This window comes from Raphanus sativus, chromosome 6 (assembly GCF_000801105.2).
Source record: "Raphanus sativus cultivar WK10039 chromosome 6, ASM80110v3, whole genome shotgun sequence".
NCBI lineage: Eukaryota > Viridiplantae > Streptophyta > Magnoliopsida > Brassicales > Brassicaceae > Raphanus > Raphanus sativus.
In genome coordinates this window covers 10,605,875-10,625,084 of record NC_079516.1, presented here as the reverse complement: position 1 = coordinate 10,625,084, position 19,210 = coordinate 10,605,875, and the positions used below count along the sequence as shown (strand labels likewise).

General features: G+C 34.7%; 2 protein-coding genes across 4 annotated transcripts; both read left to right on the top strand.

The window, feature by feature from the left end:
• Positions 1–3,885: 3,885 nt before the first annotated feature.
• Positions 3,886–10,101, top strand: LOC108807796 (paired amphipathic helix protein Sin3-like 5). Of its 3 annotated transcripts, none has more exons than XM_056989153.1 (20): positions 3,886–4,186; positions 4,369–4,464; positions 4,664–4,828; positions 4,916–5,081; positions 5,162–5,260; positions 5,346–5,486; positions 5,622–5,721; positions 5,853–6,022; positions 6,114–6,268; positions 6,416–6,537; positions 6,634–6,888; positions 7,024–7,511; positions 7,659–8,261; positions 8,357–8,451; positions 8,532–8,670; positions 8,769–8,921; positions 9,005–9,168; positions 9,264–9,375; positions 9,497–9,691; positions 9,816–10,101. In XM_056989153.1, exons 2-19 carry the CDS (start codon positions 4,412–4,414, stop codon positions 9,671–9,673), a joined length of 3,357 nt encoding a protein of 1,118 aa, XP_056845133.1. In that variant the 5' UTR covers positions 3,886–4,186; positions 4,369–4,411; the 3' UTR covers positions 9,674–9,691; positions 9,816–10,101. The 3 variants fall into 3 exon arrangements, with proteins under 3 accessions (XP_056845133.1, XP_056845134.1, XP_056845135.1); XM_056989154.1 differs by having other exon boundaries at positions 9,793–10,101; XM_056989155.1 differs by having other exon boundaries at positions 3,886–4,264.
• Positions 10,102–16,381: 6,280 nt separating this feature from the next.
• Positions 16,382–19,180, top strand: LOC108811196 (pyruvate dehydrogenase E1 component subunit alpha-1, mitochondrial). The gene is made up of 8 exons (XM_018583239.2): positions 16,382–17,123; positions 17,193–17,272; positions 17,757–17,834; positions 18,241–18,336; positions 18,432–18,503; positions 18,571–18,624; positions 18,728–18,793; positions 18,885–19,180. Exons 1-8 carry the CDS (start codon positions 16,442–16,444, stop codon positions 18,927–18,929), a joined length of 1,173 nt encoding a protein of 390 aa, XP_018438741.2. The 5' UTR covers positions 16,382–16,441; the 3' UTR covers positions 18,930–19,180.
• Positions 19,181–19,210: the final 30 nt, after the last annotated feature.

The following is a 19,210-nucleotide window of genomic DNA, read 5'->3' as shown; positions in this document are numbered from 1 at the left end:
GGTATGCAATTTAATGCAAGAGACATGAGAGAAATCAGATAGACATTCTTTGAGGAGTTAGTGGTACCGAAAGATGTCCAAGTAGTTAATAAAGATTAAAGAGTATAAGATGGCATTACACAGATTCAGAAGTCTTGATATGGGCGGTGAGGAATATAGCCAGAGGGAACCTGAGTAAAAGCGCCATAAGGAGGATTATAGCCAGGGATGAGGCTGAGATGTGTGTGTTGGATATGTCACTGCAGTTAGAAGGGCATAAGTCTGCTTGTGACCAAGTCTGAAGCTGTGCGTCATTATTATTATTATTTTTCGAAATGCTGATTTTAGAATGGAAGCAACATATCCAAAACTGTGATATGTATATATTACGGATAAATCTTCTCTCTCATAAGAACTTGCAGCGTTCTTGATATCTGCAGCATTTGGATTTATAAAATTTTCAATCATACCATCAGCAGTTCAGCACCGATATCAAGACTGCAATTTAGAAACTTAAGACCACACCAAATATTAAACATTTTCTCTAGAAAGGGAGTGGCCCAATTATCACATCAATCACTCAGTGATCCTTTCGAAGCCAAGGTTAAAGTAATAATAGCCAACTGATAAAAATAAAATCGATTTTTTTTAGTGTACAAGGATCAGGACAGAGCAAACAGAGGAGTATTTGAAGCAAGAACGATCCCTATTAATGTCGATTGTGTAAAGGATATCGAAGAAACCCCCCCCCCCCCCCCAAAACCTAAAATGAAGTATTACAAGAGTATTTATCGCAGATCATAACAAGGGTTCGCAATCGCTGCATCGTAGATTCCCTCTCCGCCTTTGATTTGATATCTCTCTTCATCGCTGAAACTCTCCGTTTACTGCACTTTCGATCCACTGATGATATTGCCAGAGACATCGAAGTTAGATCAAATGTGTTCTTCTTCTTCGTTGGGACGTTGTCGATAGCCTCTTTGAGCAAAGTTAGATCGAAAGATGAATCGCCACTATCGTCGTTGATCTCAATCCCTTCTTTTCCCTTTGACTTTGGCATCATCCTTTTTGCACAGAATCAACTCAACTGCTAGTTTTTTTTTTATTTAGAAACGCCATCTGTTTTTCTATTGGTCCACCTTTGGTCAAATACCATTGGGTTAAGAACATAGTAAAGCATTTATGTTTCTTTGCCTTTTTTTTTTCTTAAATAGGGTGGGTATGTCGTAAAAAAAAATAGGGTGAATATATTTTTTGTTTTATATTTTCTTAGAAATTTTAATTTTTTAATTTTTGTTTTTGTCATATTTATTATTTTCTTTGTATAATATTTCTCTTAAATAATTAATAAAATGTTTTAATCAATAATATTAAAATACTTGGATCACGCTTATATCAATAGGATGTTGTTGTTACAAAAAAAAATCAATAGGTCATTTTCTTATTTTAATAATATTGATGGTGAAAATTAACTATTCAAATTTCTTTTTTCAGTTTTTAATAACCTTAAAATTTTGAAAAAAAAGAAAAGCTATTTTTTTTTTGAAATCTCCTTTAAGAAAATAGATTACTTTTGAGAATTTCTTTAAGCGGATATGTAAAATAAAACAAATTATTTCGCGTCCAAATAATATAATTCTTTAATGGACCGCATATCAATCTGTCCGGTTCATATATATATATATATATAAGCGTCAGTGATGGGCCGGGAAGAGAGTTGTTGAGCTTCTCTATTGTTGTTCCAGCAGCTCCCTCCACAAGACCAGCTCCGTTGTCTGAGTAATAAGCTACACTTAGTTTTTTAAAGTTGTAGTAAACAATTACAAGACTATTGAAAATATGTAGTGAACATGTATACATTGATTTCCGATCTCTCTGGGTACCACGGCTGCTCCTAACTGATTGCAAATAATAGCAGTGCACCCAGTTGAGGATTCACCTTAACTCAGTCCTAGTTCCGTTTCGTTGTTGTTGGCGATGAGGAAAACTTCTTCCAGAGACTGGTAATTTGCGTCAATGATCTCATTCAAGAATGCTGAGTCAGCTATGACAAGGCGACCATCCCTTTGAGGTTGTAGAATTCAGGATAGTCCAACAAATCCAACCCAACATCCCAAAAAACCGATGGTGCTTCTTCCGCGGAGATTTGTGCTAGCGGCTGAGGCTGAAAAGGAACAACCGCTCTTGCGTTGGAAAAAAACACTGTATGACTTGGTCCTTATTATAAATTTCGTAAAGGTGAAGGATTCTAACTAGGCGTCCGAGAAACCTAATCAACACGGTAATATTGTTTTTAGCCGGTTAGAAAGTGATACATACCTCCGGTTCCTACTAGGGTTCCATTCCCTGTCCTACCCATCTGAGAAGCATCCACCATCTCATCATCATCATCAAGTTGAATGATCTCCACTTCTTGGACTACCCTTGAAGATGGTTGGGTTCGCAGAACCATGTCCGCATATGCCATCTCTAGCGCTACAAGGTGGAGGATAAGCATCTCTTGCTCTCCAAATATCTCAGTCTTAACCCTCTCACTCGTAAGAAGCCTTTCACCCAAAATCAAGCTTGAGATCAAAATATAAGATTAGTATAATATATAGACGAGCATCTTATGTGTAGAACATATAATCTTTTACATCACTTACACTTGTATCTTGCTCTAGCTCTTTCATCCTGAGAAGCACTGACCACGTAGGTTGAAGACCCCATCGTGAAATCAGAACGAGAGAGAAATTGAAACTCAGCAACTTTCTTTGCTCCAAATGTAACAAGGAGTGTTATCTCAGCAGGTGAGGGCCTCCGGGTGATTAAATTGACAAGGTCAGATGTCGTAGCAACCGTTATCGCGGTGAAGGTCCACTTAGGAACATTATCCAGTCAAGCATCCCGTATGTTATCAGAACAGGAGTAGCTGAACCGAGCATGTAGTTTTCCCTAACCGTAGCATCGATGACCTCTAAGGTTTCAGGGGAATCCATGTACATAGTGAAGCCGTAATCTTGATTGTTTGGTACAAAGTGCCACTGGTCTTGACCGTTCTTCTTCCAATCTCCATGCCAGATTCGAAAAACACGACCATAGATTTAACTCTACTGCGTTTCCTTGAAATGGAGAGACCGTGTAAGACTTTTTATAGACGCCCATAGATTTCACCTAGATCTCTAGTACACGAATGACAGAGAAATCTTTTGCTAGATTTCGTGTACAGCTGCGCCATTTGCGTCATACTTATCTCAAAAATACTGTATAATTTTGTTTACCGATGCAATTCCTTGTAATGTAAACGAAATCTTTATGTTATCTTGTCAAATCTATGTAAATATATTTTGTCAGAACTAAAAACTCTACGAGCCTATAACCGAGAAGAGAAATGCTGAAGCGTCAAGGGTAAACTCGTCATTTTCACTCTTATTTTGATGACGTGTTGGTTCAAGTTTTGGTCTTTGGTATTATGCTAATATATCGATCTTCCTTGGTTTTTAGCCTAAATTGCTCAAAATATTATTAATTTTTTTGACAATTTTTCAAAATATTATAGAAAGATAATTTTATTTTCATTGCAAAAATGTTTTATTACCTTGAGAACAGAAATATATTTTTATTTTCTACAAGAGTATTGTGAAAATATTCACTTTCTATAAGAGTCTGACAATACTAGATAGAATGTAGTTTGTTAAAAAGGTAGTATTATTTTTGACAAGTGTTTGATAACTATTATAGAAATGTGATTTTCTATTTATTGCAAAAGCCATGTTATTACCTTAGATGGTAAAACGCAATTATTATTCTGTTGAATAGAAATATGATTTTCTATATATACATGGCAAAAAAGACTTTATATAAGTAAATATTTAGTAAATGCATGAGTACATGCGAGATATAAAGAAACACACTTGATTATTATTACCTCTCCGCACACCATACACATAAACATAAACATAAACAATCACAAGGCTCCTTCCTTGTCTTTCCCTCTCTCGCTCGAAAGAGCTTTTAGCCTTTGATTTTTTATTTTCGGGTAACCTCTCTCGCTTCCTTCCCCTGAAAACTATTTGTATCTCAGAGACAGAGAGAGAAGAGAGATACAAAGAGATCCAAATCCAGAAGCAATCGTCTTCGTTTGCTTTTTCTTCTTCTTTCGTGTGAAGATAGATTGGTATCCCTTTTATCCGCCAAACTCCCGCCGCCGATCCACTCGCTTTTCTATGTACGTTTTTTATCTTCTTCGGAAAGGAACCTAGAAGTTGTCTCTGTCCCCTTTGAAGAATGATCCTGTCTGTTCAATGTTTTTGAAATATCCGACAAATCTCCTTCTCTTCGTTGGTTTGTTGGTTCGATAGATAGATCTGGTTTCTGATTTGAATTTGTTTGATTGGTTTTTGGTTTCAGGGCAGTGAAGCGTTTGTTGTGTTATTTTGAAAGTTGAAGAGAGATGAAGAGAGTTAGAGAAGAGGTTTACGTTGAAGCTCAGACACGAGGACAAACGTAAGCTCTTTGTCTTTAATCCTAATCTCTTGTTTTTGTCTTCTCGAATTTTAAATTAATCAATTTTCTGTTTGTGGGATATTAATTTATATTCTCTGTTTTTTGAATTTCTAGGTTGAATTGAGTATAATTATTCTTGGGTTAGTTACCTTTAAGACAGAGGAAATGAGTTTAATTTATGTTTTGTTGTGTAATGCAGAAATGGTAGGGCTTTAACGATAGGTGGAGGAGGAGGAGGAAACATGGGAGGGCTAACAACGGATGATGCCCTGAGCTATCTCAAAGCTGTCAAGGATATGTTTCAAGACAAGAAAGACAAGTACGACACTTTCCTTGCACTCATGAAGGACTTTAAAGCCCAGAGGTAGTTCAATTAAAAATACCATTTTTTTTTTCTCTCTACAACACAGGAGGAAGTTTGTTTTAATCTCTTTCTTGTTTGGTTTTGTAGAGTTAACACGAGTGACGTCATTGCAAGCGTAAAAGAGTTGTTCAAGGGCTATGACGACTTGCTTTTGGGGTTTAATACCTTCTTGCCTAAGGGTTACAGAATAACACTTCCTGTGAAGAAGCCTGTGGCTTTTGGAGAAGCTATCGATTTTGTTAACAAGATCAAGGTTTGTATCTGATGTTTTTTTTTTTGTTATATCTATTATCCAAAACAGTTAACGTTAGTTGAGATTTGTTTCTGCTGCAGGCGCGGTTTGGGGATGATGACCGTGCGTATAAAAGGTTTCTTGACATCTTGAACATGTATAGAAAGGAAGGCAAGTCCATCTCCTCTGTCTATCAAGAGGTATGTTTAGAGTAAATGCATTTTATCTGATTAAACTAGGTTTCTTGGTGATTTATTTTTCTTCTGATAATCATCTGTTGTACAGGTTACTCTGTTGTTCCAGGGCCATGAGGATCTGCTTGCTGAGTTTGTTAATTTCTTACCTAATAATTCAGGATCAGGTTCTGGAAGCAATGCAGTACCGCATGACAGAAGTGCTTCACTTCATGCCATGCATTTTAACAAGGTTTCCCCTTATTCATGTTTCTAAATGTATTAACATCCTTTCCCAAATTGTGCTAAGAATGATAATATAGGAATTGAGAAACGTGATGCTTTAGACTTTGACTGAGATGTTGATACGGGCTCTTACCTGCCACAGAAAATAAAAATTGGAAGTAGGCCTGATGAGTATACCGCTCATTCTGATCAACGTGAAGATGGTGATGAGAATCTTGTGGTTGCTGGTAATTCTCGGGGAAGTGAGTATTTGAATCATTTGTACCGTTTCTTATTTTATGTTTCTTTGCGTTTCCAGTGATTTTGATACAAAAGGAAAAGAAGTATATATACATCTGTGAGTTATTATCTAATGTTCTGTTAATATTTCCAGAATCCCTTAATCAAGGTCAATGGCCGGGTTACCGGCAGGTAGAAGACAATGAGATTGGTCATGAAAATGTAGTCTTTGGCCAAAAAAATAATATGGTCAAGGGTATAAACGAACTGGATCTTACTGACTGTGTTCAATGTACACCAAGCTATCGTCACCTCCCAGATGATGTGAGTGCCTTTGATAAGTTCATTCACAATACTCAATTTGATGCAGCATTTTGTGCTTTTTGATCATATGGGTTTGCTTTCTCCTGTGTAGTATCCCATTCCTATTTCAAGCTACCGAAATTCACTAGGTAAAAAGGTACTCAATGATCATTGGGTTTCTGTCACATCGGGGAGTGAGGACTACTCATTCAAACACATGCGTAAAAACCAGTATGAAGAAAGCTTGTTTCGGTGTGAAGATGACAGGTAAGACCTATATAGTATATTAGGAATCTTACAATAACATTGGTGAGTTAATGATTGTTTTGTCTGAAATTTGTGTTCATATATGTAATTCCTAAGCTAATTCAACTTCCATCTGATCTGTGTTAATTTCCTGATATGGTGTCTCAGGTATGAGTTGGATATGTTATTAGAGTCTGTGAATGCAGCCATTAAGCGTGTGGAAACGCTTCTGGAGAAGATGAACAACAACACAATCTCTACACCAATTTGTATCAAAGAACACTTATCAGGCAAGTAGTTAATTTTGATCTGTCTGGGTGTGCCGATATGTATGTCTATTATTCTCTTACTTGTGCTAATTCCTTTATATTTAAACGATATAATAGTGCTGAACCTAAGATGCATTGAGCGGTTGTACGGGGATTATGGGCTTGACGTTATGGAAATTCTGAACAAGAACTCTCATATAGCCTTGCCGGTGATACTAACTCGCTTGAAGCAGAAACAAGAAGAATGGGCTAGGTGTCGCTTTGATTTCAGGAAAGTATGGGCTGATGTATATGCAAAGAATCATCACAAATCACTAGATCACCGTAGCTTTTATTTTAAGCAGCAGGACTCCAAGAATCTGAGCACAAAAGGTTTTTTTTTTTTATTACAGTTGTTTAGATTACCTACCTAATATTGAAAACTGTTGATTTTGTTTGGTTGCACTTGAAGCTTTATAAGTGCAAACTTGCAACTGAGTAAACTTGTCTGTTATGTACCATATTCAGGTTTGGTGGCTGAGATAAAAGATATCAGTGACAGAAAGCATAAAGAAGACCCGCTTCATGCCATTGCAGTCGGAACTAAGCCCTCTTTCATCCCAGACTTGGAATTCAGTTATTCCGATACTCAAGTTCATGCTGACTTATACCAACTAATCAAGTATTACTGCGAAGAAATATGTGCCACTGAACAGTCAGATAAAGTAATGAAGCTGTGGGTAGCCTTTTTGGAGCCCATGTTTGGCGTTCCTTCTAGGTCTCAAACTAGTGAGGCAATGATTGATGTTGCAAAGTCCAAAGACAACCAAGAGCAGCGTGATGCATGTGAGGCAGTGAAGGACAGCACCTGTGACGTTTCTCTTGTCTCAAACCTAAAACTTCTAACACCTCCAACAACACCTAACAAAGAAATCCCAACAGTACAAGGAAGCTCTGTCGCACAAGAAACCATTCAGCAAGATAAACTGCATGTTGGCGCAGCTATGAATATTGAGGTAACTGGGTTGTCTCTCCTTTCTTTGGTCCTTTTTCTTGATTTGGGGCCGTATACACTTTTAGCTGACTTAATGTAGTCAAATGTTCTGATCTTATTATGGGTCTTGAAAAAGATATTCATCTATCTTTTGTATGTTGTTCTATAGGATACCCAGCCTCCCAAGCTGGTGTCACCACCCAAAAAGTATTTGTTGATGGAGGGTGTAGAGAATCGTAGTGATGTAATGCTGGGAGATCAGAAGGTTGAGCGAGAAGAGGGTGAGTTATCTCCCACCGAAAGTTTTGAGCAAGGCGATTTTGAGGTCCATAGAGACAACGACGGGGAGTCTGTTCAGAAACTGCCAGACAATGTAGGAGGTAGTAAAGAGCAAGAGCACAAAGGAGGTTCAGTCTTTACTGAAACCAAAGCAAAGAGCAATACTCTCCCTAAAGATGATGAAAATAAAACTACTCACGCCTCAGGAAGCAAATTTGGTGGCCAAGTTTCTTCCGATGAAGAGCATAAAGGAGCTATGAACTGTGACCGGCTCGACAGTGTGATTGAGAGTGAAAATGAGGCTGTAGGGATGATTAAATCCAATGAGAGTGAAGGTGGATCTCTCACACTTTCAGAACGGTATCTGCGACCTGTAAAGCCCCTTGCAAAGCATGTGTCTGAAGCACTGCAAGTCAGTGAAAGTAACTCTCCTAATGATTCTCGAGTTTTCTATGGAAATGATTCCTTTTATGTTCTTTTTAGGCTTCATCAAGTAAGGACTATTAAACAAACTTCTCAAGTTCTTTAAATGTCAATTGTCTTAAAGTTCAAACCGCCAATTTTTTTTTTTTTGTTGGTTTGGTCCAGATGTTGTACGAGAGAATACAATCTGCAAAGATACATTCAGAGAGGAAATGGAAAGCTCCAGATCCAGATAACACATCTCCTGATTCTTATGCTAGGTAGTTTATCTTATAAGGAGTATTGGTACTTTTAAATTGAAACAATAGTTCCTTTTCTTACTGATATTTCTGAAGCACAGGTTCATGGATGCTCTCTATAATTTACTTGACGGCTCAAGTGATAATACAAAGTTTGAAGATGAATGCCGAGCTATTATTGGAGCACAATCATATGTTCTCTTCACATTGGACAAGCTAGTTCAGAAGTTTGTCAAGCATGTAAGCTTCCAATTCACCTGCAACTTAAATCATGTTTTTCGACTCTGCTTCTTTTCTCCCTCTGTGCTGATCATTGACGTGGCTTGGACATGCTTCAGCTTCATTCAGTTGCAGCTGATGAGACAGACACCAAGCTACTGCAACTATACACATATGAGAAATACAGAAAACCTGGAAGATTCTTTGATATAGTGTACCATGAGAATGCGCGAGCCCTTCTCCATGAGCAGAACATATACCGGATTGAATATGTATGTTTCTCTTAATATTTTTGGAAAACCTTGTGTATATTGGTCTCACTTGCTAATGTATCTTTTCAAAATCTCTGTGCCAGTCATCAGCACAAACCCGTCTGGCGATTCAACTTATGAACAACGGGAACGATCATCAGCCTGAAATTACAGCTGTAACAGTGGAACCAGGTTTTGCAAATTATCTTCAGAATGACTTTCTTTCGCTTTTACCTGATGAAGAAAGACCTGGTCTATATCTGAAGAGGTGAATGAAAAAGCAATGATAAGAGCTTACCTTTTTTATATATATTTAGTTGTGCAAGTGCATTTGGTAATCATCTTTATATATGCTATCTTCAGGAACAAGGTGAAAATGAACGGTCCAGATGAATCTTCAGGGATGTTGCGTGCAATGGAAGGATTGAAGATTATCAATGAGGTTGAATGTAAGATGGCTTGCAGTTCTTCCAAGGTACGTTACATGCTAATTAAATCGTATTAATAATCTTACTGTATTTTAATGTGAATATAAAAAAATTGTGGCTTAAATTTGAAATGTGAATATGAATAATGAGTGTCCAAACTGTTATTAGGTCAAATATGAACCAAACACATCAGATCTTCTGTATAGAAGCAAGCAGAGGAAACCAAAAGTGAATCCAAATGGGCTTGACAATGACAAAACTCCTGGTAACAGTGAAACCTCGAGAAAGAAAAGAATATCGCGATTTCACTTGTGTCTGAACCGTAGACTTGCTGCCTTGCCTTAACAACGCGACTTCAAGCACGTAAGTAACCCTCTTTTTGCCTTAATCATTGCAGACTTATTATTCAGCAGTGTTGCAATTCTCAGTAATCTCTGATTCGAGATAAAAAGTTGGTAGATTAGGGCTTTTGTGTATTGTTTTGCAGGTGTGGAAGTTCTTGGCCGAGATATGCAAGTATGAGTTAGTGGTAGAGACTAGAGACCAAACTGTCTTTGACAAGATTCTTGCATCATTTCTGCCTCAAAGAGATTCACATGTCAACCGTAAATTTTTATTTTCCTAAAGTTGCGTCTGGAGCCGCCAGTTTTGGTGTGTATAGTGTGAGATTTATACATATAATAGATATTGCTAAAGTGGGAGACTTTTAATTCTTTCATTTAGAAACAAATGTTGGATATTCCTTCTAATTTTAGGTTTCCTTTTCTGTTCAATCTTCTTCTTTTTTGTCGATAATGGTAATCAAATTCAAAATTCAAAGGTTTAAGTCCAAAGACTTGGGAACACAGTTTATCCAAGCGAAAATGCGACCAGTAGATGCATATAAAAACCAACTATAAATATAGCTAGGAGCAAGCAGAAACGTTTTGTTGCTGGAGAAGAAGACACACATAGAAGCGTACCAGCCATACCCATACTATATTCTTTTCCTTGAATGACATACTGAGCAAGAGGAGCAATACTTTGAGCAAGATTGGAGAAAAGATGAGAAGATTCCAATACATTGATATCATTATTGGTGCCCGACATACCATAATATGCATGCCATATCCAAAGATCATAACCTGCTACGTCTTCAAAAATAATAGTTGGTGATCCACTACGGCCTGCATATTGTCATATCCACGCTGTAGGACAATTTTTCCACTTCCAATGCATGCAATCTAAGCTTCCAAGCATTCCTCGAAAACCTCGTTTCTCACAATGTAGAGAAGCCTGGAAATGTCATTCGGTGTAGGAGACCGTCAGTGCCGGTCCAGAATAATAATACACCTAAAGCAAATTTACAAAAAGCTACCCTTTACTAGTATCGAACCCATCATCTCTAAGCATCTTCTAAGCTCGCTAGCCACTACACCAATGAGATACATTTGTAAATGATGCCCCAAACATGCATATATTATTTGGCGCCCCAAGCCCATGCTTCACGGGCTCTATCCCAGGGCCGGACCTGGAGACCGTAAGTATTGTTCTGAAAATATCTCCACTATTGCTCGACAAAATCTTTTTATGCTCTCTATTGTTGTTGACTCGCCTATCTTGATGTATTCTTCTGCAACATCTGCTGGTACACCATATGCTAGCATCCGAAACACAGCTGTTATTTTCTGAAGAGATGATAATCCAAGTCGGTTTGATGTGTCTCTTCGTTGTTGAAAGTAGTTGTCATGATGTCCAACAGCATTAACAACACAAAGAAATAAGGAACAAGACATACATTATCTCTTATGAAATATATCTTCATTTTATCTCGGAGTCTCTGAGAAGTAATTGTTGAACAATCTAATATGTGCACTTTCTCGGTCGCGGTGGATGAAAGAATGACCAAGAACTGAACCACCATGGATTGCTTGATTTCTTTGTTGGTTGAGAAGATGCTGGATTATCAAGTTGTTATTGGCAATAGCACGACGTATCACTTGTTCTTTGTGGTCGAGATTATTGATTATTTCCATATTTTCATCATCATCATCTAAGAAAAAGACAATGAATCATGAAAAGATGGTAGATTTGTAAAACCAAAATTCATTTTTTCGAAAGAAAGTAAAGGAAGAGCCAAGTAGTAGATACTGGTTGAGTTTTTCTTATGTCTACAAAACATATAAAAGTTATAGTATTTATAGAAATAATGTGAAACCTCTTCAAATTTATTTATTATTTTTTGGTCTAGTTTTGTTACAAATAACTTTAAAATTATGAGAATTTTAGAATCACTTTCTTTGTATATGTCTAATATTATCGTAATAGATTGAGAAATATAGGCTCCGAATGTGAAGCAGAGCAGTTGCAGGAGAAAAACAGGAGAAAATCGATGGAGAGAAAACTGTAAATATTACCCATTCACCTAATAAATTGAATAACTAAAATAAAATAATAAAATATTATTGTTCTGCATGCAGAAATATTTATGTGTTATTTTTTTGGTCTGCAACCAATCCTTGTGTACCTTTTTAAAATATGTTCTGCCTAACATTTCTTATTTATTGTTTATATTGACAAATCATCTCTCTGTAAAGTAATTTTTTTGAAAATCAAGGTACCTTTTATTTTTTTCTTCAATGAATTTTGAAAATTTAATGCATGCATACATTTCATATTTTAGTTAATTGGTTTTAAATTTTAATGTAAATTAGTTATTCGTTCATGAATGTGATTAATTGAACTGAAAATAAGGAGAAAACAAATATGGCCAAATGTGAGATCTAATGAGTGATTTTTCCCCTTTTTAACCTCTAAATACTTCACATAACTTTATTTTTTCTCCATAAACCAAATAACAACACTAAATAATATTTATATAAGACTTAGATAAATTGAAGAACATATATGTTATATTTTATTTTATTTTTCTTATAAATGATGATTAACATAAATAAAATAATTACAGTTGTATTTTAGTCTTTTGGTATTATATACATCTATATATTCATAAATATTGTATAAATATTTAATTTATGTTTTATCTTTAGAATTTAAATATTTTTAAAAATAATTTTTACGATTGGATCTGAATATTGTGGGTAGTACGATATCTAGACGGATATCCAAAAACCATGAATCTGAAATCCATATACTAAATCCACGGATCTGATAATTTATTAAATTAAATCTGCATTTGTTATGCTTGATCTGCATGATCTGCATTTGTTCTGCTTGATCTGCATTTATGTTTGATCTGCATTATCCATTCAAAATTTTAAATGATGTTTATTGTGTTATAAAATCATCCGAAGAGAAGTGTAAGAACTTTATATTACCTTTTGTATTTTGAAGAGAAGAGTAAGAACTTTATATTACCTTTTGTATTTTCTTATCTTATCTTAACACGATATGTATGCTAGTGAAAATTTTGTCCGAATTATTTTTATTGAGTTTCAAATCAGCATGAACATTGTAGAGAAGTGTGAGAACTTTGGAATCACTTTCTTCGTATTGTCTTATCTTGTCATAATATATTTGCTAGTGAAAAATTATTTGAATTATTATTATTGTGTTATCGAATCAGCTGAATTTGTAGAGAAGTGCAAGAACTTTATAATTAATTTTTGTGTTCTTATCTTGTCACATTATATATGTTGGTTAAAATTTATTTAAATTATTTTTATTGTGTTTTCATATCAGCTGAAACTTTTTAGAGAAATGTGAAAAATTTGGAATCATTTTTCTTTGTATCGTCAAATCTTGTCACAATATATTTGCTAGTGAAAACTTATTTGAATTATTTTTATTGAGTTTCAAATCAGCATGAACTTTGTAGAGAAGTGTGAGAACTTTGGAATCACTTTCTTCGTATTGTCTTATCTTGTCATAATATATTTGCTAGTGAAAAATTATTTGAATTATTCTTATTGTGTTATCAAATCAGCTGAATTTGTAGAGAAGTGCAAGAACTTTATAATTAATTTTTGTATTCTTATCTTGTCACATTATATATGTTGGTTAAAAATTATTTAAATTATTTTATTGTATTTTCAAATCAGCTGAAACTTTGTAGAGAATTGTGCAAAAATTTGGGATCATTTTTCTTTGTATCGTCAAATCTTGTCACAATATGTTTACTAGTGAAAATTATTTGAATTATTCTTATTGTGTTATCAAATCAGCTGAATTTGTAGAGAAGCGTAAAAACTTTATAATTACTTTTTGTATTCTTATCTTGACACATTATATATGTTAGTCAAAATTTATTTAAATTATTTTTATTATGTTTTCAAATCAGCTGAAACTTTGTAGAGAAGTGTGAAAAATTTGGAATCATTTTTATTTATATTGTCTTATCTTGTCACAATATATCTAGTGTTAAAATATTTAAATTATTTGTATTTTGTTATCATATCTACTGTTAATTGGTAAAAATATATAAAATATTTGGAATCACTTTTCTTTGTATTGTCTAATCATGCAAAAAATATTGTTCATTACAATGACATATTATTTTTCATTCAAGGAATATAAATCTATAAATAGCATCACATGACCTATTGTTTTCATTCACGACACTATAATTACAATGTTGTTCATTACAATGACTTCTTTTGTAAGTTTTTTAATTAAAAACATCTTTACACTTAATAGTTAAACTTACCTTAAATCACTATTACTACTTTATTTATACTAATATATATGTTTCAAAACAATACTATAATTAATCTTGTATCCAAAGAATATAAAATATTAGATCTTATCTTTAAATAATTTTTAATAATTTTTAAATTATTTAGATAAATTAAATCACTGAAAAATCAAATAATTTATAAAAAACGAAAATAAATAGAACTTATTTTTGCAGATTTAGATACTACAAAAAAAATTCAACCAATAACAAATCAATTAAATTAACGTATTATTTTATTTATATTACATAAATATTGGTTAGATCATCTATTTAAGTAACATAATAACTCAATAATAGTCATTACATAAAATTTATATATATAAACACTGTACATTAAAATAACTACATTGTACAATAAATATAATAACAAAAATATTTACGAAAAAATGTTAAAAATATTATCTAAAGAAAAATGCTTAACACTAATTTTAAACAACAGATTTAAACTGATTATATTATAAAATAAATTATTAGCAAGATAAATTTTACAAAACAATTAGGTTTAAGTTAATTAAGCTATATAAAAAGAGTAATATAATTAAGAGATATTTATAGTTCTTAATTGTTTTATATCTATCATTTTATCTATCAAAATTTTGTAAAAACTTCATAATTTTATAAAATTTCAAAACAATGAACTTTAAAATTTAGATAAAAGGTAACAAATTGGGAAAATTGTCTTTTAAATCACGAACTTTCAAATTTGGTTGAATAAAAGCCTGAACTTTCCCTTGGACCATTTAAAGCACCAATTTAATTTGACTAGCCATTTTAAACATTAATTTAGTTTGACTAAACCAAATTAAGCACGACGTTAACTCGGATAACAGAATGATTAAACAGAGTTAAATGCCGTCTCTAATCTCCGTTAAGTTCAAAACGACGTCGTTTAGAAATCTTTTAAAAAATCGCATCTGGGTGGATCGAACCTGTTACCAAAGACACACACATGTAACGCGCAAACCACTAGACTACTTGCACTTTTTGAACTTTATTGACTAATAATACCTATTATTGTGAAACCTCCAAATCATCTTCTTCCACTCTAAATCCCTAAATGATTTTATAAATATTAAAACTTGTAAATAGCTTATTAGTTATTTGAAATTTTGTGAGTATAAATAACTAAATGATTTTTAATTATATTTTTTAACTAATAATAATACAAAATGATTTTAAATTATGATTTTTAAAAATATAATCTTTTAGTATTATTAAAAATTATAATAAACAATTATAGTTAATAATAACTTGTCTGATTTATAATAATAATTAATTATAATTTTTAATTAATAGTATACCAAATGATTGTTAATTATAATTTTAATTACTAGATGATTTTTAATTACTAATAAAACAAAATGATTTTTATTATAAGTAGTATTTTTAATAATACTTGTAAATAAAACTTAATATTATAGTTAAGTTAATAATTATTATAAGTTTAATATTTTTAGTAATGTTCACAAATTTTTGAATAGTTAATAATTTATTTACAATTTTTAATATTTATAAAATTAATTAGGGATTTAGGGTTGAATAAGATGATTTGGAGGTTTCACAATACTAACTATTACTAGTCAATCATGTTAAAAAATATTTAAGTGGTCTAGTGGTTTGAGCCTTACATGTGTGTGTCTATTGTCACGGGTTCGATTCCACTCAAATGCATATTTTTAAAAGATTTTTAAACGACGTCGTTTTGGACTTAACGGAGATTAGAGACGACATTTAACTCTGTTTAATCATTCTGTTATCCGAGTTAACGTCGTGCTTAATTTGGTTTAGTCAAACTAAATTGATGTTTAAAATGGCTAGTCAAATTAAATTGATGCTTTAAATGGTCCAAGAGAAAGTTCAGGCTTTTTTTCAACCAAATTTGAAAGTTCGTGATTTAAAAGACAATTTTCCCGTAACAAATTATAAAACTATAACAATTTAAATCATATACATATTGATCATCCATCGGTTCAATCGTTTAGTCTCAAGTTTTAGTGATTTTTACAGATTTCAAATATGGATATTTTAAAAAATTTAAACTTAATTATCGGGTCACTGGATTAACCGGTTTGGCTGCTGGTCCGAGTCGAATTTAAAAGCACTGATTTAAAAATATTTTAAATAATCAATTTTTTTAATAAATTAATTTAAAAAAAATTGTTAAGTTATGAATGTAATTTTTATCATAAAATATTTTGTGGTAAGAAAGCGCAAATCAAGTTCTACAAGACTACAATTTACAGGAGAAACTATCTAATAATTTGAAGGTATCACGTGACTCGCATGAGGCGTCTACGTGTGGGAAACCTTCTGACCTAAGTAGAGTCTCTATGATTGATAGCAATAAACAAATATCACAAACTTGGCATAAGTATCTTCTCCTCACTAGAATCGTCTCTCAAACAGATTCGCAGCGAAAAAATCAGCGGTGGGGGAAAATGGCTCTATCACGCCGCCTAACATCGCGATCTACCCTCATCTCCCATCCCCTCTCCGCCGCCTTCAACCGTTTCATCTCAACCGACACCACACCCATCACAATCGAGACCTCCCTCCCTTTCACCGCCCACCTATGCGACCCTCCCTCCCGCTCCGTCGAATCCTCCACCCAGGAGCTCCTCTCCTTCTTCCGCACCATGGCCCTGATGCGCCGCATGGAGATCGCGGCCGATTCGCTCTACAAGGCGAAGCTGATCCGAGGCTTCTGCCACCTGTACGACGGCCAGGAGGCCGTGGCCATCGGGATGGAGGCGGCGATCACGAAGAAGGACGCCATCATCACGGCGTACCGCGACCACTGCATCTTCTTAGGGCGAGGGGGTTCGCTGTACGAGGTGTTCGCTGAGCTGATGGGGAGGCGGGACGGGTGCTCGAGAGGGAAAGGTGGATCGATGCATTTCTATAAGAAGGATTCGTCGTTTTACGGAGGGCATGGGATCGTTGGTGCTCAGGTTCCGTTAGGGTGTGGGATCGCTTTCGCGCAGAAGTATGGGAAGGAGGAGGCTGTTACGTTTGCTATGTATGGCGATGGTGCTGCCAATCAGGGGCAGCTTTTTGAGGCTTTGAATATCTCTGCTCTTTGGGATTTGCCTTCCATTCTCGTCTGCGAGAACAATCACTGTGAGCGTTTTTACGGTTTCTTTGTTTGTTTGTTTGTATGATCTTTCTTATTGGATGTGGTTTGTGTAGATGGGATGGGAACTGCTGAGTGGAGAGCTGCCAAGAGCCCATCTTACTACAAGCGTGGTGATTACGTTCCTGGTTTGAAGGTTTGCTCTTTGATATCTCATTTTTCATAACTAACAATGTGAGGCTTGTATGATGAAAGTGAAACCATTACCTTTAAAGTGTATCATATGTACATACAAAGTTCGTGTCTTTGAACTATCAAGTAAGACAATAGGTTCTTACAAACTCATCTTTTCTACTGCTTAGTAATAGGATGTCCTCTGCATTATACTACAGAGTTTGTTGGAAAAATTTCTACTGTGAGTCTGATGTAGCTTTAACTTTGTTGGCTCCTTTGGTTTTTGTGGATGGATTAGTTTGGTTTTCTGATTCAAATAAATTGCTTAGTTTCCATGTAGAAACACAAGGTTGTTGCAAGTATGACCAGCTTGCTACTTTACAGTTTTCATTCATTATCGTATCATTTTAAGGCTGGAATGCATCAGTTTCCTGTACTATGCTTCTAGTATTAACTCTGTTTTTGAGTTTGATTGGGTTTCTGGGTTGGATTTTTGGGATGAACAGGTAGATGGTATGGATGCATTTGCTGTCAAACAAGCGTGCAAATTTGCTAAGGAACATGCTTTGAAGAATGGACCAATAGTAAGCTTGTCTATATTTTAGTATTCTCACATTTCTTTATTTTCCCTTTGTCGTCCGTCACTTTATGTGAATTTGTTTCGACAATAATATCTAATGTAGCTCTCCCGTAGGACATTTGCATTGTAGGAGGAAATTTTTTTCCTGTTGCATTTTCTAGTTGAAAGTTGCAGTCACTTGTTTGTGTACTAGGATTTGAATTCCAGTATCTGAATATTGTTGTCTTATGGGGAGACAAGATGGTTCATTGATTCTTATCTAAGATAGAAATTAGTCACTGATATTTGAATCAGTGAAAGTGAACATCAAAGGACAGTGGTATTTGATATGAAATTTGTAGAGTAGCTTTGCCTTGCCAACTTTTCTCCTATCAAATGAATTACTTGATTCATCGTTTCTTTGTATACAGATTCTGGAGATGGACACATACAGGTACCACGGTCACTCCATGTCTGACCCTGGGAGCACATACCGTACAAGAGATGAGATATCTGGTGTGAGACAGGTTCGTTACTCTCTCTTCACCTGCATTATCTATTTCGTGTTTGAGGACTCGGTTATTGTCAACCACGAAACATCATTTGCTATTGTATGACTCAGGAACGAGATCCAATTGAGAGAATAAAGAAGCTGGTGCTATCTCATGACCTAGCAACCGAGAAGGAGCTTAAGGTATTTTGTAAACCTGGAAACATATTTTCAGATGTTTTTATCATCTGATTCGCTAAAAATGGTGCAGGATATGGAGAAGGAAATTAGAAAAGAAGTAGATGACGCCATTGCCAAAGCTAAGGTAAAAAAAAATAACATTCATGTTGCTTCCTTTTTTTTCATTCGGGAGTTCAACTCTCAAAGCTAAAAAAACCGACACTTACGCACAAACTCTGCGGTTTCAGGATTGCCCAATGCCAGAACCTTCTGAGCTTTTCACCAATGTGTACGTGAAGGGATTTGGCACTGAGGTAATTACTGAGTTACACGGTCTGCCATTTCACACATCTCCATTATATTTAATGATCCTCTTTGTTGACTTTTTTTTCTCTCTGTTGGCAGTCATTTGGAGCTGACAGAAAAGAAGTCAAAGCCGCGCTTCCATGAAGCTCTTGTTCGTTAAACTGCCACGTGGCATGACCAAGTTCTTTGATAGGAAGCCATGAAATAATAAAGAGGCTCTTTGGGCAGAGTGTTGTGTGCTCTGTTCAAGGCCGTTGCGAGTTTTATTGTCCAAGTATCCTTTTCTTAGAGTGAAACATATGACTTTTGTGTTTTGTATCTAAGTTTGCTTCTGATTGTTTTCAATACAGATGAACAGCTTCCGATTGTTCTATCTCAGGATTCATATTCAAGCACTTGGCCTTGATCTTTATTACTGTTGCACT

Excerpts from the sequence above, each read along its gene's own strand:
- LOC108807796 (XM_056989153.1), top strand. The coding sequence starts at position 4,412 with ATGAAGAGAGTTAGAGAAGAGGTTTACGTTGAAGCTCAGACACGAGGA. Across the intron at positions 6,538-6,633 it reads TATCAAAGAACACTTATCAG|TGCTGAACCTAAGATGCATT; the intron begins GCAAGTAGTTAA and ends ACGATATAATAG. Across the intron at positions 7,512-7,658 it reads GCGCAGCTATGAATATTGAG|GATACCCAGCCTCCCAAGCT; the intron begins GTAACTGGGTTG and ends GTTGTTCTATAG.
- LOC108811196 (XM_018583239.2), top strand. The coding sequence starts at position 16,442 with ATGGCTCTATCACGCCGCCTAACATCGCGATCTACCCTCATCTCCCAT. Across the intron at positions 17,124-17,192 it reads CGTCTGCGAGAACAATCACT|ATGGGATGGGAACTGCTGAG; the intron begins GTGAGCGTTTTT and ends TGGTTTGTGTAG. Across the intron at positions 17,835-18,240 it reads CTTTGAAGAATGGACCAATA|ATTCTGGAGATGGACACATA; the intron begins GTAAGCTTGTCT and ends CTTTGTATACAG.